The 21,687-nt window shown below is 32.8% G+C and overlaps 4 protein-coding genes and 1 long non-coding RNA gene across 7 annotated transcripts; 2 read left to right on the plus strand and 3 right to left on the minus strand.

Annotated features, from left to right (window-relative positions):
* Window positions 1-3,932: 3,932 nt before the first annotated feature.
* Window positions 3,933-4,588, minus strand: LOC106340376. The gene is made up of 2 exons (XM_013779257.1): window positions 4,355-4,588; window positions 3,933-4,260 (listed from the first exon to the last, which is right to left on the minus strand). Exons 1-2 carry the CDS (start codon window positions 4,454-4,456, stop codon window positions 4,174-4,176), a joined length of 189 nt encoding a protein of 62 aa, XP_013634711.1. The 5' UTR covers window positions 4,457-4,588; the 3' UTR covers window positions 3,933-4,173.
* Window positions 4,589-5,140: 552 nt separating this feature from the next.
* Window positions 5,141-7,968, plus strand: LOC106339616 (peptidyl-prolyl cis-trans isomerase FKBP43). 2 transcript variants are annotated; one of them, XM_013778461.1, is made up of 12 exons: window positions 5,141-5,198; window positions 5,286-5,362; window positions 5,443-5,687; window positions 5,768-5,892; window positions 6,176-6,470; window positions 6,557-6,718; window positions 6,809-6,907; window positions 7,020-7,146; window positions 7,227-7,314; window positions 7,394-7,435; window positions 7,537-7,585; window positions 7,678-7,968. In XM_013778461.1, exons 1-12 carry the CDS (start codon window positions 5,186-5,188, stop codon window positions 7,760-7,762), a joined length of 1,407 nt encoding a protein of 468 aa, XP_013633915.1. In that variant the 5' UTR covers window positions 5,141-5,185; the 3' UTR covers window positions 7,763-7,968. The 2 variants fall into 2 exon arrangements, with proteins under 2 accessions (XP_013633915.1, XP_013633916.1); XM_013778462.1 differs by having other exon boundaries at window positions 7,394-7,431; window positions 7,533-7,585.
* Window positions 7,969-8,405: 437 nt separating this feature from the next.
* LOC106339560 (eukaryotic translation initiation factor 3 subunit J-like) lies at window positions 8,406-10,272 on the minus strand. Its single transcript, XM_013778393.1, has 7 exons — window positions 10,119-10,272; window positions 9,838-9,918; window positions 9,613-9,737; window positions 9,402-9,532; window positions 9,175-9,322; window positions 8,927-9,086; window positions 8,406-8,786 (listed from the first exon to the last, which is right to left on the minus strand). Exons 2-7 carry the CDS (start codon window positions 9,848-9,850, stop codon window positions 8,698-8,700), a joined length of 666 nt encoding a protein of 221 aa, XP_013633847.1. The 5' UTR covers window positions 9,851-9,918; window positions 10,119-10,272; the 3' UTR covers window positions 8,406-8,697.
* Window positions 10,273-12,412: 2,140 nt separating this feature from the next.
* On the plus strand, window positions 12,413-13,546 carry LOC106337142 (mediator-associated protein 1-like). Its single transcript, XM_013776194.1, has one exon. It carries the CDS (start codon window positions 12,495-12,497, stop codon window positions 13,419-13,421), a length of 927 nt encoding a protein of 308 aa, XP_013631648.1. The 5' UTR covers window positions 12,413-12,494; the 3' UTR covers window positions 13,422-13,546.
* Window positions 13,547-19,447: 5,901 nt separating this feature from the next.
* LOC106337227 lies at window positions 19,448-21,446 on the minus strand. 2 transcript variants are annotated; one of them, XR_001268966.1, is made up of 8 exons: window positions 21,044-21,446; window positions 20,736-20,875; window positions 20,569-20,638; window positions 20,459-20,508; window positions 20,157-20,381; window positions 19,948-20,063; window positions 19,607-19,799; window positions 19,448-19,521 (listed from the first exon to the last, which is right to left on the minus strand). It is a non-coding gene; the product is annotated as an uncharacterized LOC106337227 (long non-coding RNA). The 2 variants fall into 2 exon arrangements; XR_001268965.1 differs by having other exon boundaries at window positions 20,459-20,495; window positions 21,044-21,445.
* Between the last annotated feature and the right edge of the window lie 241 nt (window positions 21,447-21,687).

The following is a 21,687-nucleotide window of genomic DNA, read 5'->3' on the forward strand; positions in this document are numbered from 1 at the left end:
GTTATTTTATCAATTTTATATGTGATAGGTTAATTTTTATTTAATTTAGATATTTTTCTTTATGTTTTACTTCAAAAACTTTGTTTTTTACTTTGGTTATATCCGAACCGAACCGATATAACCCGAATCCGTACGATATATGATTACTTTATGGGTTTTATGATGCAATACAATTTTGAACCGAACCCGAAGTGTTATTATCCGAACCCGATCCGTACTAATAAAATTTTAGTATGGGACCTAGAAGCGTAAACCCGAAAATCTGAAAACCCAAAAAACCCGATCCGAATGCCAACGGGTACCCGAACGCCCATGCCTAACGTGATCTACGTAAATAAGAGTATTCTAAAAATATTTAGATACACATTCTGCGCTTAACCTACCGATCTAACATCTTTAGAAATCAAAATCTATACATTAATATAAATCTAAAACACGTAGAAACCGACTTCTACAGATTTATTGTAAATCTAAAACATGTAGAAATCAAAATCTACACATTACTATAATTCTAAAAACCTGTAGATACCGATTTCTACATATTACATGTATTCTACAGATAATAAATCAGTTCTTAAAAATATGGAAACAAAATATTTGAGAATAATCACTTTCATATTTGGAAAAAATCGAAAGAAAAACAAAGAAAAACGAAAAAAAAAGTGGTAACCTTCTTCTCACGCTGTCTTCTATATTCCATTGATTGTTCACAAAATTTTCACATTACTACTACCATAATTCATATCTATGCTTCCATGGATCGATCGGTATATAATCCGAGATCGGTCGATCTGTATGAAATCGATCTTTGCCGATCGGGTGAAATGGACCAGGTCGATCATATATGCTCTGCATTTTTTTTGTCCAGCATAATGATCAGGATCGATCGATCCGTTCGACCTTGTAATTTCAGATCGATCGATTCCGCTTGATCGAACCTATTATTTATTATATTTAAAAATTACAATTTAAAGGCATTATTGTCATTTTGAAAATAATTAATCTAATGGAACATAAAGTATATGAGATTAGTCTAAAGCGACGTAATTATCATTTTTTACTCTAAAAAAGCAATTTTCCCTATTTTCTTTTTCCGAAGGTTTGATTTAGACTTTGCGCAAAGTAATTGAAACGGCGTGGCGTTTACTTCAGCTCTTTAAAGATATATAAAATTATATTTAACCCAAAAAATGAATGTAAAAACCCATTTCATCCATTAACTTTATAAATCTTTATTAATAATTTTATATCAAAAAGTTTAGACTTCAAGTTATGCAAATTTCAAAATTTCAAAATATAAAATATATACAGATTAACGAAGAAAAGACTTAATACTCGTATGATAGTTTATGGTGATATAGTCAAAACTGAATTTTCATAAGATATAGAGAATTATCGTCGATAAAATGCCGATATAATATTTTTCGGGGTAATTAATTAGTGTTAAAAATAAAAAAATTGTTTAATAATAAATCTATTATTTTGGATGGAGAATTAGAGCCAAAATCAGAAATTAGTACTATTAGCAAGATTAATGGCTTAGTATATATATTTTTTATTGAGGACACCTATTGTTTTTAAATTTGTTTTCTTTGTAATGAAAATTTCATTTAACTTTTTATGTATTGGAGAAAACAGCCAAATTATGCATAAATTAATGTTACATGTTTAGCTTATACATTAAATAAATACTACTTTTTAAATATATAAACTTTAAAATAAAAACACCCACTTTATTTCATATTCGGTAAAATTATACGTCAAACGTTATATCAGTTATCACATCAACTAATTTTAGTGACGTAGATAATGCATCAGCTAATTCACTGATGTATATGTCTTATGTATAACAACATTATTTTTCTACAAAATATTTGTTTTATAAAACTTGTTTTTAATAGAAAATGCAATAAAATCATTCAAAACTAATTAAAAAGGATTATATTTTATTTTACATAATGAATTGTATTTTCCCTTTCAATTAAATAACAAAAATTATATTCTCATTGCAATGCTTCAATCATAGTGCTTAGTCTCGTGTTGTTCTATGTTAATCTAATTCTTTCAATGCAAATAACGTAAACAAGATCAACTAAAAGAGACATGAGAGTAAGCACTGTGATTAAAGTATTACAACGAAAACATAAATCTTTTTTGAGAGAAAATATCATTTATTATATAAGATAAAAAAATGTTCATCTTGATTAGTTTCTGACTATGTTCGGAGTCGCGCTGGGCATTATTCGGGGGTAAGACCGCGGCTAGCGAGTTACTAAAATATCGGAGAGCATTCGAAGAATACGCGGAGCTTAGTTTTAAATACAATTTAATATATTTATAATATGTTTAGCTAATTTTAAACATGTAAAACAAATTCTTAGACATAATTATATAACTTTTTATAGATAATTTTAAACAGTTTCCTTTTGATTTGTCGAACAATTAGACTAGGGTTTGTTTGATACAAAAAAAATCTCTAAATGCAGTATGTATGTGTTTGTTTTGGGCTTGAACAATAGTTTTAGACTTAATAGCTAATTATAATTATTTGGTAATGAATAATTACACAAAACCAGTAATAATGGGTAAAAACAATTAACCGCGTTTCAACTTTATGCGATCAATGTGGAAATTAGGCTGTCAGCGCAGATCAATGCTTTAATTCACCGATTTGGTCACTGAACAACGCCTAGGCCGCCGCGTCTTCGAAGAGAGGTTTTTGGTTAATTTTATTAAAATAATAATATTATAAACTATATGTTTTGTTTTAAGTTTTACTTTATCTTATTTAAGCTATGTTGTTGTATGTAGGCCTGTGACGGATCGAGTATCCGGGCAATTTTAAGGTATCTGGATTCGGATCTTTATCCGGCGGATCCATAATTTTACTATCCTTATCCGGATCCGGGGTTCTCGGATATCCGGATGTCGGATATCCTTTTAAAAATTGTAATATCCGGCGGATATCCGGATCCGGATTTGGATCCTTAAATAAATAAAAAATAATATTAATATATATAAAATATTAACAATAATTTAAAAATAAAAAAATATATAATCTCTTTAATTATTTCTATGTATAATATTACAAAAATTACATAAAATTTATATATACTATTATAAAAAAGAAAATATATTAAATAAAATTAATTTATATATATAGATATTACTATTTTTGAAATATTTATTAATAAAACTTACGGATACGGATATCCAGATTTAAAAATTAAGATATCCGGATCCGGATCCGGCTTTGACGGATCTAACATTTTACTATCCGGATCCGGATTCGACCCCTTCGGATATCCGGATTTTCGGATCTGATTCGGATCGAATCTCGGATCGAATCCGGATCTCGGATAAAAGTTTCATGCCTAGTTGTATGCATGACATTCACATTAACAAAAAATAGATGCTATGTCATTTACGTTAGCAAAATTAACTGATCTGATAGTTGGTGTGACAGTTGATGTATACTTTTGACCAATAAACGTGTGTTGTATTTAAACTTTTCAAAGTTTTAAGTATTTTTTTGTACGTCATAAACTTGTTTTTTTTTGAACATAATACGTCATAAACTTGTTGTATAAATTTATTTGCATCTTTCTTTTTTGGATTGACATTTGCCCTCGTATTCGTATTTCTCATGACAGATAATTCTTGTTTTCTTTTTTCTGTTCTTGATGCTTTTATTACACAACACTTGCTAGGTATTTGGGACAGCTACATGGAGCAGAGAGACAAACTAATTACCCTCGACTCTTTTTCTTTCAACATGTGAATGTCAAACTCAACTATACTCCTTCACACTCTTAATTGCTTCAAGTCTTCAACTAGTATTTATAATACAATCAAACTAAACCAGATTTGAAACACCATACTAATGCCATTCCCATACATGTTTGGCTCATACAACTAAATGCAATCGGCAATAAATAAAAATATAAAACACCAAAACTGAATGGCAGTCGATTGCTCTCAATTTAGCGTAACCCTTTAAGCAAATGGGGCAACAAAGAATGATAACAACTCTCAGTACACAATGTAGATTGTAAAAGAAAGACTGTTTTGGTAAATAGAAGACAACAAGACAAAGAGAGGAAGACCCGAAGTGAGAGCACTCACGCTTTGTGTTAAAGCTTTTGCATCACCCGGGCCAAAGTCATAATGAATCTATCTGTGTGCTGTGACCAGCGTCTCTATGAACCTCAACCCATCAAACCTCGGCTCCAGTTTCTCCGTCTTCCTCGGTTCCCAGCCCTGCTCATTCATTTCAATTCAATTCATATGAGACCCGGAGCATACAATTAGACAAGAGCAGATCTGTAATCGCAAAATGCTAAAAGGAGGAAACCTTTGGGGAGACCGGAGGAATAGCGGAGGAAGAAGAAGAGAGAGCAGCGGTGGAGAAGGCAATGACTGAAGCGACAACACCGCTCGGAATCTTCATCATCATCGTTATTGGAGGAGGAGGAGGAGACCCGTCGACGCCGGATCTCGACCACCACCAACTCTGCGTCTTGTCTTGGGCCTTTTTTGTTTTATGGACCAGGAAGAAAATAGCAAAATGCTTATTTTCGTTTATATATTAGTGAAAACATTATGAAAAGAAGAGTAATGACGTTGGAATGTGGTGTATCGAAACGGCGCATTTGATTCTTTTTTGATTCGGTGCTCTTTTTTTAATGGAAGAGATGTTTTCTTTTGACTCATTAAATTAGTCAAAATTCATGAAACTGAATTCTTTTTTTTCCTCTTTCACAAATCACTTAAAATAGTTTTTGTTAGTGTTAAATAGATTTTATAATAGATATTTAGTTTTTATATTTAATTATAAAGTTATTTTGATGAATTAGATAAATTTATAGATTTGAACTAATACTATTATTTGATTTAAGAGATTTAATACTGATTTAGATTGATTTAAATTAATTTAGTTTTTATATCTTTTAAATAGCATAAATCAGATTTTATAAGAAAAATATTTTGGCTATTACTAATTTGCCATTTAGGCACTACTTCTTTACACCGATTTTCAACTATATTTACTTTAGTAATAATAATTAAAAAAAAAAAAAGTTAAAACCCCAAATAAATTAGGGCGGCAATAAATAAAACCCTGGCCAGTATAAAAGCTCGCCACAGAACGGAGAAGAACACAAAGCGTCTCTTTTCATCGAATTCAATGGCTTTCTGGGGTTGGTTCATCGTTTCGTTTCTTTTTATTTATTTCTCAAAACATATCTATCAACAAATCACAGATGATTCGTGTGGTGTTTTTGCAGGAGTTGAAGTGAAGCCAGGAAAGCCTTTCACTCTCAAGGCGGCTACTAATGATGCCAAAAGACTTCACCTTTCCCAGGTCTTCACTTTCAACCCCTAAACTCTCAGATTCTGCAATTAGGTCCCCTTTTATTTCATCTGTTTCGTTAAATCTTCCAGGCGACATTGGGGCTTAGTAGTTCGGGAACAAACAGAAGCATTCTTCAGTGTAACGTTGGGAACAAAAGTCCACTCTTCCTGTGTGTCCTGTCTCCCGAAAAGGTTGATTCCTGCCAACTCAACATCGAGTTTCAAGAAGCTGAGGATGTTATCTTCTCTGTCATCGGTCCTAGGAGTGTTCACCTCACTGGCTACTTCCTTGGAAGGAGTAGCACCGCCGGTTTGAGCCTAAATGATGACGAATCGTATCCTTTAATATATGGGAGTTATTAATTGTAATTTTGTTCGTAATTGTATCCCTTTGACTTTGAATTTCAAAACCAAGGGAGTCGTTTGGAGAAGACATTGTTGACACAGACGTGGAGAAAGGGAGCAGTGATGATTATGACTACAGCGACAGTTTCATTAATGATGATGCTGATCATCCATCTTCTACTGACGATGATGACTGTATGTTTTTTTTCTTCTTCTTATATGTTTTGTTTGCTTTGTGGATTTAAAACTTGGAACTGTTAGCTGTAATCTTCAGATTTACTTTTAATCTATTGTGCCTTTTATTCTTAGCCTCTAGTAATCATTTGTCTTTGTAAGTTTATTGCAAATTTAGTTAAGCTTGATTCTCTGTACTAGCGTCTTTTCATGGTAAAAATTAGTACATATAATACTTTGTGTTTATCTGAAATTAGTTTTTAGAGTTTCATATATTTTGATTAATCGTCGTCTCCTTTTTCAGTGACTGTTAAGGAGAGGGTAGCTAAAACAAAGGCAAAGAAGGGAAAGAAAAGACTAAGGAAGAAGTTTCAAGTCTCTGATTCGGATTCTGATGAAACATCGGCCAGAGCGGCCAGTGAGGACTCCGTAGAGATACTTAACGGCGATAATGACCACAAGACCCCGAAGGTCCTTTCTTCAGAGGTTCCTTTGCCTTCAAGGGTCACGAGGTCGAAGGCAAGATGTTCGACTTTGGAAAATGGTGAGAAGACATCAGAAGCAACAACTCACACACACAAGGATGTGGATAATAAAAAGTAAGAAAGCCTTCACTCACTACAGACGGGTGTTAGTGTTATTATTAGTATCACTTTGTTTCCTAATCTGTGTTAATATATGTCAGGGAGGAGAAACCATCTGGGGACGTTGAACCTTCTCCCGTTAAGAACGGCTCTGAAGTGCTTTCGAAGAAGGAGAAGAAGAAGAAGAAGAAAAGAAACAAGGAACCAGTTGTTATTAACACAGACGAAGATATGCCTGGAAGTCAGAAGCCAGAGACTGACAAGTAAGTGGTGTACAATACAACTGAATTGATTATGTCACTTTGTTGATGTTCATGATTCAGTTAACATTACCATTGTCTCTCACATGACAGAGCAATTGAATCATCAGCTGATGTAACTCTGTCAAAGCAAAAGAGGAAAAAAGAGAGGAGAGAGGAGACTAGAGAGAGGAAGAAACAAGCTACCGAAAAGTGAGTCATATCTTATGTAGAAATTTCAGTTTAAAACAAGCTTCTGCTTAAGAGTTGTCTCTCTTTTGTTTAATAGATTTGTCCAATAAGATTTTATACCCATAATGAATAGGAACATGGAGAAAGAAGCTAGTAGTACTAAGAAACTACCAGAATCAGAGCTTTCTCCAAATGAGGTGACAGTTGAAGAGATTGAAAAAGGGAAGTCAGATGGTAAAGTAGCTGTTCAAGGGAAAAAGGTGTGTATTTTTCTTACATCTATATACTTCCAAGTCTATGCAATCTGGTTGATGTCTCAAGTCTGGTTTTGCTGTTTCAGGTCAGCATACTCTATACTGCGAAGTTGAAGGACACTGGGAAAGTGTTTGAATCAAACTTGGAAGGATCTCCATTAAAATTTCGCTTAGGTAAAATATATTTTAGATATATTGTCATTGTTGTTTCAACCATCCTAAAACACACAATATGCTTCGTTTTTGTTTGCAGGTGGAGAAAAGGTCATAAAAGGTCTCAGCAATGGTGTTGAAGGTATTGTATAGTAGCTTTAATAATTTCAATTGAAATTTTCAAAAAGATGTTGATTTTATTTAAAAAAAAAAAAACAATATGGCTGCATCTATAATTCTCAGGTATGCGAGTTGGTGATAAGAGAAGACTTATAATTCCACCATCTCTTGGGTATGTCAGTTGACTTTAGATGATTCATTTTCAGCATAATATTTACTATAACCTGTTTTTGTTTCTCTTGCTTCTGGATGTGATATAAACAGATACTCAGAGGAAGGATTGAAGAAGGAAAATGTGCCTAAGAACTCGTGGCTTGTCTATGAAGTAGAGACAGTAAAAGTGAGATGATGCTATTGGCTCTTTTTGACCTTTTGAAACAAAAAAGCTTTAAGCTTCTGCCCTGAGTCATCTAGTTGTCTCCTATTGCCTCCAATTTTTCTTATTATATATCTCTCTCTCTCTCTACTCAGCCTTCGATGAATTGACTTGTCACTTTTATCATTTTTCTCACAACAATCTGAATCCAGGAAAAAAGATAAAACATTTTCATTCTATGATCACCAAGATTGTTCATTTTTCTCACAACAATCTAAATCCAGGAAAAAAGATAAACATTTTCATTCTATGATCACCAAGATTGTTTCATTTCAAAGTTCGAAATTAGAGAAAGAAGACATGATCTATAAGTTGAACAAAAAAAAGAAATGATCTATGATAAAATCAAATAACTGCTCTGGCCCTTTTGAATCAAGCTTGATCCCAAAAGTTTATTGGTCGATTGATCCGAAAGAAGTAGAAAAAGCTTGGATCCTTCTTTGTTTTGGTTGAAAACAAAGTTTAACAACCTTTCAACAGTAGGTCGTTTTCATCATCTCAATCCCAACTTAACCAAAGCTGAACTGGTCAATTCTCTCGGTTACCAAACCATTCCATTTAAGACTGATACGGCCTTACCAAAGACGAGCTAAGACGCTTGCATTAGACTTGTGTATACACGTGAATTGCTCATGGTCCTTTAAACTTGCAAGTAACAATTACATTACCGTACCTTGTAATTTTGATAAAGTAAAAAAATGTGTTTGCCAAAAAGGAAGAAGGTCTTACTACATAAATTTTTCAGATGAAGGCTAGAGCAAATGAAAGACTGAGAAAAAGGCAACTCTGTTTTCCTAATTTGTGTTGCTTCAATAGATAATTAAAAAAAAAAACGCAAATGATTTAAACCTCTTCTTAGCTGCAATATCCTACATAGGTAGTAAGTGCAATCTCCAAGCCATTTTCTTTTACATGAAATCATCGTCGTCCATGGCGCCATAAGGACCCGAAACAAGATCATCATCAGGTTTATCCACATGCAGCTGTTTCTTCTTACCTAAGGAGTAAGAACCACAGTTAAAAAGAACACCATTATCAAACTGATCATTTAAGAAACAGATCAATGAGAAACCACTAGATAAAAAGGGAAATCCAAGGAAACAAGTAAAAAGAAAGAGAGAGTGAATGAGTGAATACCTGTCTTTTTTTTGCCGGCAGCAGCATCTTTCTCTGCCTTGAGTTTTTCGTTTCCTATTGCCGAAATGGAGGAACCAACTTCTTTAACATCAGCTGCTTTCATATTGGCCACAGAAAGTCTTATAACTGCTTTGAGTAGGCCAATATAGTGAAAGCTTTTCTGCAAAGCAGAGAACATGGATTCAATGCAAAGAAGTAGGTAATTAATTAATCAAATAGCTGAGACAAGAAAGAGAATATGGGATTACCTCATAAGGTACAAGTTTACGAGATATCATCTCAGCATATTCCAAGAAATCGCTTTCAGACTTGGGAATGAAAATATCAACGCTTTTTGCTTCAGTCTTTGCTCCAAAGAGTTCAGCAGTTGCCTGGTAATCAGCTTCCTCCACTAGCCTAAAAATAAGAGAGCCAAAATGTTTCTTATGGGTACTGTAGAACCAACAGAAGATGCATATACAAGTGGTGACAATACCTCTGCATGCGGAGTTTGTCAGCAATTGGATCAAAAGGTTCTTCCTTTGATGGTTCTTCAACAGATTTAACCTTCTTTTCAACAACTTTTGCTGCTGCTGCTTTCTTTGGAGCAGGCTTTACTACAGCTGCCTACAGAAACAAAACAAAAAATTGTTTAGATGTCATTTTTCAAAACTATGCCAATAATTGAAAAGAAAAAAAAAGTATACCGGAGTAGGCTCATCATCATCCTCTTCCTCCCAAGAGTCCTTGATGTCATTCTCATCAACATCCTCATCATCCCAGTTACTTTTCAGTTCAACTTTAGCAGGAGTTGGTTGAAAGTCTTCAGCTTCTGAAACCAGAAACAAGTGTTGGACAAGTCTGTCTTTTATTTCTTACAGAACATAACTAAAACATACAGCGAGTAATAAAAGACAATGCATAAGTCTTACCCCAATCATCCATCTTGGTAGCTAATTATCTAGAAGAAACAAAAGTACAATTGTGCAATTTCTGAATCCAAAGTGAAAGACCTGCATAAGCAGAAAGTTATAGTCATCTCTATCTATGCCAACAGAATCAAAGATTTTTATTAGATGAATCAATGATAGGAGGTATTTAGGAATGAATCAATAATACTGATTAAGTTGTGGAAATCGTGAAGCTAAGATGAATTCAGATGGTTGGGATAAATACAAGTGAAGACGATGGATGGAGGCGGAAGGGAAATTACCCGAATCGTAGAGAGAGGATTCGTCGGTGAAAACTCCGATGTTCGTTCAAAGGAAGAGGACGAAACGACAGCCCAACACTATTCGGTGCCTTTAGGGTTTTCTCTCTCTCTCTCTCTCTCACTTTCTACAAACCTTTTCCCGAGAAAAGCATTTGACCAAAAATATTCCATCTCTTGTTTAATCTCTTATATACTAAATCACAAGTCAGCTAACAAATCAAAATTTAACATGTGGAAAATGCATTAAAATAATAAACAATTGATTAAAAAATATCTCTTCAATCCCTAATTTCCAGCAACTCAATCCTAAATCTTCTCTGAATATCACTTACAAAGCAATTGGCCACGTTCTTAAACCGTCTTCTTCTCATATATATTTTAGATCTACTGATTCACTCAATGTTTTCTGTCTTCTCCATTAGTAAAGAAACAATAGAACATATTATTTGTTCTCTCCTAAACTTTTAGTTTTGTTCTCGGTTCTTTCTATTTTTTCTGCAAAATTATTCTCCTGGAAAGCTCATAAGTTCTTGGGGTAAAAGAGGACTAAAGGGACAAGCATCAGGTTTTGGCGACAAAAAAGGTTTGCATTTTTTCAACTTCTTACTACTTTTCTCTCCTAAATTTTGATTTCTTGATTAAAGTTTACATTGTTGAAACAATTATTTCTAAGTATTCACACTGCAATCTGAGTCCAACCATAATACTTTTGCTGAACGTATAAAGGAATTTGCATATCTGAATCCAAATGTAAATTTACTTTAATTCAAGCAAGGTTGACCATGCAATTTTTCATCAAGACTTAACATTCATGATATTGTAATAAAAATCAAACTAAATTATAAATTCAACAAACTATAAGTAATCTGGGTTAATTATGTTTCAAATGTGTGTTTTTTTCCGAAAATATATTAGATAAAATAACATAAAGATATCAGTAAATTGTTATTTTAAACTGCAAATATATTTAAACAATAAATTTATTTGATTCATCACATTCAAATTTATTATCAACATAAATTAAGTTTTTTATTCTGTACGAATCATCGAAAGAATTAATGGATCAAATCAAGTATTTTTGTACATATCCTATTTATTTTTGAAATACTACAAATATGTTTCAATTTTATAATAATATCAAATTTTGTTTTTGCTTTCGAAAACCGCTTTATTTCAATGTCCTCTAATATTATGTGTTTTGTATACTATTTAAAAATATTTATTCTGATTGCCAATTATAACACCGATCAAATAATTTATAAAAAAGTAAATTGACCCGTGCGTAGCCGGGCAGTAATACTAGTTAATAAATATTTTGGTCGGAGTGAAATTAGAAAAGAAAAACTAATCGTGATTATTTTATTAAATTTATGATGTAACAAACATAAATTAAAGTTTTGAACTAACTTAAAATCGATAATTTTAGAGTATATTTTTGGTAAAATGTTTAAATTAGAAAGACAATATTATTTTTCTACTTCAAAATTAAAATTATGAAATAACTAAATATATAATGGTGCATATATATTAATTTTGTGATATTTTGGATATCTCAAGAAATTATAAGGACAAATCTCCAAAATAGCACATTTCTAAGTTTATATCACAAAAATAGCACTCAAAAACTAAAATGACCAAAATAACATTTTATCTTTTGAAAATTTTAATTTTTTTATTTTTCAAAATTTGAAATCTTATCCCCAAAACCTCATTTCTCAACTCTAAACCCTAAACTCTAAACCCTAAACCCTAAACTCTAAACCCTAAACCCTAAACTCTAAACCCTAAACCCTAAACTCTAAACCCTAAACCCTAAACTCTAAACCCTAAACCCTAAACTCTAAACCCTAAACCCTAAACTCTAAACCCTAAACCCTAAACTCTAAACCCTAAACCCTAAACTCTAAACCCTAAACCCTAAATTCTAAACCCCACCCTTTAACTTTAAATCCTAAGTTTGTGACTTTTGATAAAACATTAAGTGTTATTTTTGTGACTTTTGACTTTAAATGCTAGTTTGGGAACAAAAACTTGATTTAACGATATTTTTGTTTTTTTCTCGAATTATAAACCGCGTATCTAAAAATTATATAAACTGTGAACCGAACCACACATCGTTAGACCCTCCAATTAGAATTCTATGAGAATATTGCTGTAATTTCTTTTCTTTTCTAGAATTTATTATTTAAATGAAGGAAATCAAAACGACAGAAAAAGGAAAATATAATAAATTTAGAAAAACGGAAAACTGAGATTAAAATTAAATAAAATGGAAAACAGAGAGACGATTTGTGTTCAGTATAAAGACTAAAGAGAGAGAGAGAGGACATAACTCAGTATCAAACCTCAGAAGTCCCAAAGACTAAAACCCAAGCGATGAGTGGGAAACTTCTCAAGAAGTTGGAAGATCCGCCGATTGCATCTTCTTCAAGCGAAGAAGAAGACGACGAAGATGCCGTAGCCAACTCTTCCTCGGAAGAAGAAGAAGAAACCGATTCCGAAACCGAAGCCGAGCCGGTCGCGAAGCCGCTTGCGAAACCTCCAGCAGATTCCAGAAAGGTTGAAACTTCCTCAAAGCCCGAGACCAAGAAGAAGCGATCTAGTGAGGCAGATGAAGGCGAAGAAGCAAAGAGGGTCAAGAGGGTTTCAGGGGAAGACGACCACAAAAAGAGTAAGGGAGAGGAGACTAAGAAAAGCTGTTTCCAAAGAGTTTGGACCGAAGAAGACGAGATTGCTGTCTTGCAAGGGATTATCGACTATAAAAACGAAACTGGGTCAAGCCCTTATGATGACAAGAACGCTTTTTATGATCTTGTGAAGAAATCTGTAAGCTTTGATGTTACTAAAACTCAGTTTATGGAGAAGATTAGAGCTTTGAAGAAGAAGTTTGAGAACAATCTTGGTAGATGCAAGAAGAAAGGAAAGGATCCGTCTTTTTCCAAAGCTCATGATCGCAAGGCGTTTGATTTGGCAAAGCTGGTTTGGGGAGATAATGGGATCATGGCTCTTGAACCATTGTCAGCTGTCAAGTCAAAGAAAGTTGAGCATGCTGTGAAGAAGCAAGAGGAGCCTGCTGTGAAGAAGCAAGAGTTTGTTCCCATTGTTGATTTAGTAGCTCGTTTTGGTGTGGATGATCTTGCTGCTAAACAAGGTTGGAGCAGGCTTTCATCCGAGGACAAGGAGAGATTCGAGGAGCAATGGAAAGCGTTGCAGCTTAAGGAATTCAAGTTCTACTCTCAAAAGAGCGGTTTCATTCATGAAGTGGTAACAAAGATGGCTGAAGCCTCTCGGCCAGACCATTAGATTTATGTTTTGTTGCTTTTGTTTTCTTGTCTCTTTTGCCTGAATTCGCCTCCGTCGTTTTACTTTCTCTGTTGATTTATCAATATTGAAGTGATATTTTAAATTAAGTTAATCCATGTTGTCCACTTTTATACAAAACAAGAACCATATTTGTTCAAACGGTTGTCTTGTTAGAAAGTCTAGAGCCGAATCACACAAGTTCTTATAAACAGAGCTTTTTGTTAGTACAGACTAAACTAGATACGTATGTACCAGAATATCAGTTTAGACAATATGAGAATCTGCAAGTGTCCGAACTTTTCGAAGCTATCTTTGACTGTTTTCCTCTACAGAGTCAAACTATTCCACATACGAGCAAATAAATGGAGCAACAAGCCAACAACCAATAAGGAGGAGCATCCCACTAATAAACTGTGGATCAAACGTACAAACAAAGAACGAAACATAATAGCATCTTATCAAAATACTTACCACAGGAGTCCGAAGAGCATCATGGCTCGCAAGCATTTTGGCTCTCGGATGTCCCTTGAAAGACCTACAAATAGGGAAATTTTTTTAGCAAACTGGAGTTTTATTCCGACTCTCCTAAAGTAACTTCGCATAATCTTGGATGGCAGAAGAAAACACAATATTCAAACATGCAAATCCACTAGATTTTTTATACAAAAGGTTGATTTCACTCATTCAGAGCTGTGCTACGAGGCAAAAACATATGCAAGATTTTTCGGATTGCGGAATTTTCGAATATGGGAAGTCGGATTTGGAGAAATGTGATGAAATTAAGGCCTTTGGCTCGCTCCTTTATTAGCTGCAGTGTTATCTCAGGCAATTTAGCATCCTTTTGGAATGATGATTGGACAAGACTTGGTTCGCTGCTGGATATCACAGGACCAAATGGACCTCGTGTCGGTCGGTATAGGACGCTTTGGTAAGAGATGCTGTGGATGGGAGTTCTTGGAGAATCTCTCATAGGAGACATCCAACACTCTCTCTTTTGCGATCTTGGAGGGTTGTCTGCCTTCAACAATCCCTGATTTAATTTCAACCGAGCCGGATTTTTACTAATGGAGAAACTCACCGTCCGACCTACCATATACCTTTTCGGCATCCAAAACTTGGGACACTCTTAACCCGCCTCCCCTATAGTTCGTTGGTGTGATGTTGTTTGGTATAAGGTAAAAATCCCTTTATTACTTGGCTCGTTATGAGAGGAAGATTAAGACCGTATTCGTTTTTGTACTTGATTAATCATCTAGATTTAACATCTAAATACAACATCTAGATATTGCATCCAAATGTTTTTTGTTCTTATAGTTGGTATTTTCATCCATATGCAACATATAGATGCTAAATTGTTCGTTTTCGATTATGTAATAGCATTTGAATACTAATAGCTAAAACGACTAAAAAGACATGATTTTAATTCTTAGTAATGAACTAATTATAATATTCATATAAATGAATCTAAAATAATTTTGCATTTTTGGCGGAAAATGCGATTTTAAGATTATCGCGGAAAACTTGATTTTGCGGTTTTGGTAGAAAATGTGTTTTTGGCGAAAACACACACTATTCTGGTTTAAGCGGAAAACACAAATTGCAGCTTTGGTGAGAAAAACATGATTTTGGCAAAAAAAAAACTCGATTTTGCGATTTTAGCAGAAAACATGATTTTCCGGTTCGGTGAAAAATACGATTCTATTGTATTGGCGGGAAAAGTGATTTACGATTTTGACATAAAATACAAATTTATAATTTTACGTTTTTTGCATGAAATAAAATGTTTATGGTTTTGGTGGAAAAATGCAAATATTCGGATGTTGTTCGTTTGAACATAATTGCATTAACATCTAAATGTTGTATCTGAATGCAAATCACAAATCAGTCTTTCTCACACATTTTGATTTAGTGTTTAACATAATTACATAAAATTCATAATTGGTTAACCAAAAAAATAATGAAATGTGTTCTAAAATTGTTTATATAATTATTTCTATAATATATCTTATCTATTTATATGCATATTCTAATTTTCTATAATGAAATCTATGACATTTAATTGTTTCTATAAATAAATTATGTTAATTCATATATATTTAAGATGTTTAATTAGATTAGGTAATTCTAGAATTAGTTTCCTTATTAAAATTTTAATTAAATAAATAAAAATTCAAATATCAACAACCAATCAAATTAAGATAATTAAATCTAAACTTCACCTATGAATGACACGTAAGCAAAATCCACTTAAGTGACTTCTCAATTAATATATAGGAGGATGATTGAGTTTTTGCTCTCTCCTTAAGGTGTCCACCTCAGCATTTCATTTATTTTGGTGGGACCCATCTTTATGCTTTTGTTTTAATATATTATTTTTTTGTAAAAAGTTACAATAAATATCACTTACTGCAGTGGTTTACACAACTTAAATAAGGCTAACAACCAGAGTTCGAATAGAAAACCATGGGTTTATTTGCATGTTTTTATGATTAAGCTTAATTAAAGGCAATTATGACTTTTACAAGTCGTCTTCCTCTTTAAACTTTTAGGTTTTCTGCAATATTGACTCCGATGGCTCATAATTTTCACGAGTTATACATCAATTTCTTCGTTTTTTGCCATTTTCATGAAAACATCATGAATCTTTATATATACTACTCCATTATAGGATGAACGAGTAATTTTTTTTTTTTTAAGAATCCCGATTTTCAGACCGAATCAGTCTAAATCGTCACCAACGGTGACCCGAGTTACGTTTTTCCGGCGATTTTACGGCCCTCGGCGGTGAGTTTTTGAACATGGCTGTGTAATGAATGAATGGTTGTTGGGTCTTTTTAATTAACTCGCGGTCTACATAAGCCTTAAAAGGTAAGGCTGCTGCATTAGACAGACCCAAAAAAGCCTCCTAATCGTCTATTATTTTTCACCGTCTCTAAGCTAAGGCCTAGGGTTCTCCCACTTCGTCGCTTAACTCTCACCTCCGATCATAAACCATTACACTCTAAACCGCTCTATTTAGTGTTGCGTATCATTGAAACTCTTTAAATTGATAGAATTTCATAGTCCTACTGAAAACTTGATTAATATATACAATTTTTCTTTGTTGTTTTTTCTACTTTCCGAAGTTGTTTACAAAGACATGTATGCCATGGAGGAACTCACTAATTTCCGGGACTTCAAATCTGAATTAGAACACATTGGTAGTTTCAAGGAGAATGTGAACAAAATCGTTTACACAACCTACAACTAAAGGAACAACCAATGAAAAAGAAACACAGTTTCTTGGACAGACTAAGAGAGTTTGCATAGACCTGAGAGGAGCTCATGGAGATTTATTTTTTATTTATGTTAAAAGATCTCATCTTGACCATATTTATAGGGTTATGTATATTCGCTTGCTCTATGCCTAATAAAAGGTTTCACTATTGTTTGGGGTTTATAAACTATGGTAGATAATTATTTTCTTATACTTGCACAGCTTGCGGATTTACTAGATAGCTAATGAGGATGACAATTAGTCAGCGTATCAGATGTTGAATCTCAGCGGATATGTGGGTCTCTGTCTGACATATTCACGGGAAAAATGTTGCTAGATGTCGAATTCATGAAGATAAATCGGAAACTCTTTTAGACGTCCACACATAAGATATAAAATATCAACACATAAGAAATCACCGGTTATTCTCATATCAACTTAATCAATCTATTATAATATAGATTATATAAAACACGGAAAACAAAAGTTATAAAAAAACAAAATCTCATACATAAGACTGCACAATGCATCAATAACGTACCCAACTCCGCGCTTGCAGGGTTTATGCCCCTAGTTAACATAGATGGGTGGGTTTTAAATATGATTATAACAAAACAGTTATAATACGTTTCTGTGCAAACCCAATTAATTAAATTCAAACAAAAGACCAATACATACACATATCAGTTTCTATTATTTTAAAACAAATTTTAAATTATATATGATACTATAGAATATGCTATTAAATTTCATTTTACACATTCCAAAATAAGTGTTCAGTTTCTATTCTTAAATCAAAATGAAAAACAATATCTTTAGAATTCTAATAAAACATAAAATAACATTTCCAATAAATGATTTCTCATTTAACTTTGAATTGAAAGAAAAAAATGAATATATCACATATTAAATTTCCTAAATATCCAAAGTTTTATCTCACCTAAAAATAATTAAAATATATTATAAATAATAGTTAACATAAATTATATAAAAAATAGAAAAATTTATAAAAATTATAGTTTTATTACAATTTTTCAACCATAAATTAATTCGGCAATTTGAAAGCACGGATCAAAATCTTTATATTTTCAACTAAAGCTTATATACAAAATAAGACAGCTATTAAAGCGCGGGTCACCTATCGCCACGATAAACCATTTCAAAAAATATTTTGTTTAGATATATGGCAGGAGAAACTCATTTTCATATTGAAAGCGACAATCCATATCAGAATTTCATTAGAATAATGAAATGTTCTTATAATAAAAATGCATATCATCATTAATATTTTGTATTAGATTATAACAAAAGAAAATTCTACGCTTTCAAAGCACGGATTATACAATATGGTTATCTTTTAAAACTACTAGGGATTTTCCCGGACTACGCCCGAATTTTCTTATAAATTTTTGTTAACTTTTTTGCAGTTATAAATGAATATAAATCTGTGTATACATATAGCAATTGATTTTAAACTATCAAATTAGTTGAAAATGAAAAATGGTTTGTATTTATTCATTATCTTCTGACTAACGAATTGAACATAATTAGAACTCACAATTTGTTTTTTTGTTTATTTTTGGAAATCAAATATAGGATGATAAGTAAGATGGATTAAAAGTTAATTAAATTTAATTTTTATGGTAGGAATAGTAAAACTTACAAACGGATTTAAACTTTGTTTTGACTTTAGAATCATTGAGTTTCAAAATTAATTAATTAAAATTGAATCGAAATCAATCCATTCTTAAAAATAATATTATTCTCTAAACCAGTTCATGAAAACATATTATAAATAAAAAATAAATAAAACAGACTAAACCAAATTAAATAACAAACTTTTTAAGCAAACCATCACCAAAACTTATTATTTAAATCATACAAACCAACAATGACTCTTTTCTTTATGTTGTTTTACATTTTTAATTATTCTTTGTATTGTAAAATCTAATGATTAAATTAAAATGTCAGTTTGGAGCTGAATGAGATTAATAGATCTGAAGACATTACAGACCAAAAAAACTAAGTTGCTTGCAGCCTCATAGTAGAAAGAAAACCGTTTATTCGTTACAATCCCTAAATGAATTAGGATGATTAGACAATGCAAACAAATATTCTCACACAATATATAAGTTTTAAATATGTTTTATTGAGTGCACGATCAAGAAGGAAACCCTCAAACAAAGAACAGCATATAAAAGCAAATTAGGGAGATCATATACAAAGTTTTAGCCAAGAAAACTAAATAATAAAAATGTAGATATTGGTAGCTGGGTGGATAAAGCACCATTTGCATTTGTCCATCAAATATAATTCATTTTACGATTATGTTATTTTGTACTTCAAACCTGACATCACCGTTTTGTTTTTCTCAGCTCTCCATCGTTTCTGTAATCTTTAGATTCTCTATCTTTGTAACATCATCAGCTATTTCCCTTTATATGGGTTGGAACTTAACCTTCTTGCTATAAAAATAACAATACAACAGATTCGTGTTCTCTGACCAGATTCGTGCTTTTCTTCCACACATCCATGAATTTTAAGCAGGCATCCCTACAACATTGATGAAGCAGAACATGATAGCTAGGGATACTCAAGTTTCTTTCAAACTTGAACACCTGGATACGAGCTTCCTGGTTACAGAACAATGAAAGATAGCATATCATCAAATATGAAGTATCCGTCATCTTGTGTTCATGAAAGATATCTCGTAATGGCTCCAGTTCAACGGGTTTGGTATAATCCGAAGACACAAACTGAAAAACTTTTGTCCATTGCCAAAAATTAGTTTCTCCGGGAGGACTCGGTGTCTCAGGTTGACCTGCTACACCGCTTGTGTATACACTATGCCGTTCAGATATAAAACAAAGAAAGCGTTAATGTCACAAAAACTTAACGCTTATGTATTTTTCTAAGGTAAATGGCAAACCTGGCTCACTGTGCCATTTTGGTTTTTGCTCATCATATTCTTCTTCATGATCATGATCGTGGTGATAACTATGACCATGTTTGGTAAGACTGTTCCTGATCTTCTTAGCTTTTTCTCTCTCTTTTTTGAACACTGTATTTTCTCTAATCTCTTGATCATCTTCTTACTTGTTCCATAACTCTTATCCTGATTTCTGCATGAACCTAGAGTGATTCATATCCGATGTACATCTTGCATTTGTTTTTATCATACTGACCAAACTCCAGTCCAATTCATGATTTGGTTTTCACTCTTTAAGTTTGAATATAGATATATGATGTGGAGATTAGTTAAGAAATTACCTTATAGCATCTTTTCGCTCTATTTCGCTCTGAAAGTATCAAGATTCATCTGTCTTTGTTCTTGTTCTTTCTGCAACACCATACTCCTTGTCTTCAGAACTATCATGACTTGAACCCTGATAAACAATTCCACATTACCAATCAGATACTTAACTGCTCTCTTTCTTAAACAAACATAAAAGAAATATCTATCAAGCAAACGAGTATACTTTTCATGAGATACGGTAGAACAATTTGCTTGCTACATGTGTGAATCAGGATGTCAAAAATAGAAGAAGATGGAATTAATTGTTTTCTCCGGAGAGAAAATTATGAGAAGAAAATCCTTTTAATTATAGAAACCATTTTGCTTCTACGTAACCTCGTAAAGGATCTCCCCGTTGAGCTGTACCAATGCCTTTCTACATGATTCACATTCTCAAATATTGGCTAAACTGTAAGATCAAGGGCCAAGAGGCAAACAAAATCTTAGATATTGGCATCTAAAAAACATTTAAGCATTATAGCATACCTTTCGTACTTTCTGCTCTTAGATAGTGCTTTTTCACCTGCTTATACAACCTAACGTTAAAATGGTGAGTTCACAAAACAAAGTATATATAAAAATCAAAGTTAACTTACAACAGTTAATGCCTCTTTAAACTGTAAACACGTTCTAAGGACACCCGGATTGCTCAGAATTCGAACAAACCTAATGATAACAATGAAGAAGAAAAGGTATAAGTTTCGATCATGGTGTCCAACCCCAAAAGTCCCATTTTAAAAAAAAATCCGATTGGTATCAAAACCTTTGAATTGTTCCTTTAGTGAACCAAGAGGCACTGTTACTATCTTTAGCAATTTGATCTTCTGATGTCTCAAGAAAAGGATCAAGCAAACATGTAGCCATCTTTTCAGCCTTTCCATTAGTTGTTACCGCAGATCACACCTAAAGTATTTTGTGACAAAAATTAGCACCTTTACACTTTCTAGCACAAAGCTTAACCAAACATTTTGGATCTATCACCAATCAAAGGCTTTTGATCTTAAGAAAATATTTTTTAAGTGTGTATTTAGCTATACGAAGAAGATGGAATAACGGAATGGATAAACATACCATAATTCGAGCGCCAGTGAGTCAGACGCGATTTCGGGATCAGAGAAAACACACCAATATGGATTAAACAGCCCCGCGGATTTCAAAACAATTAGAAATATGAACAACTTGTTTTTGTAGATGCGAAGAGACATAGATAAGGATTTTGGTTGAATGTAAAATTCGATGAAGGTCTTTAAATAGAAGCCATGAAGAAATGAGTAAAGAACACTATTGAATAATCAAGATTCGATGAAGGTAGTTAAGTAGAAGCCATGAAGAAATGAGTAAAGAACACCATTGAATAATCAAGATCAAGAGTGGTAGTATAGCGTCTATTTACAGATAGATGAAACGAAGAAATCGAAGAGTCGAGTGATTCTCGTCGGCGATCTTAGCTTTGAGAGATGGACTTGATGTGGATGACGTGGCAAAATGTAAACTCTTGATTGTTTGATTTTTTCATCCTACGTGGATAGCTATTTAGAACTTTTAGTACTGTAAGATATCACTAGATCTCGATCTGCGCAACCACGCGAATTTTTGTTTACATTTATTTTTATATAAATATTTTGTTTTCAATTCTAAATTGGTATATATTATAATATATATGTGTCTATCAATTTTTAAAACATAATAAGTTTACGGTATATTTTTTTATTTAA

The sequence above is a fragment of the Brassica oleracea genome, chromosome C4, assembly GCF_000695525.1.
Source record: "Brassica oleracea var. oleracea cultivar TO1000 chromosome C4, BOL, whole genome shotgun sequence".
Lineage (NCBI taxonomy): Eukaryota > Viridiplantae > Streptophyta > Magnoliopsida > Brassicales > Brassicaceae > Brassica > Brassica oleracea.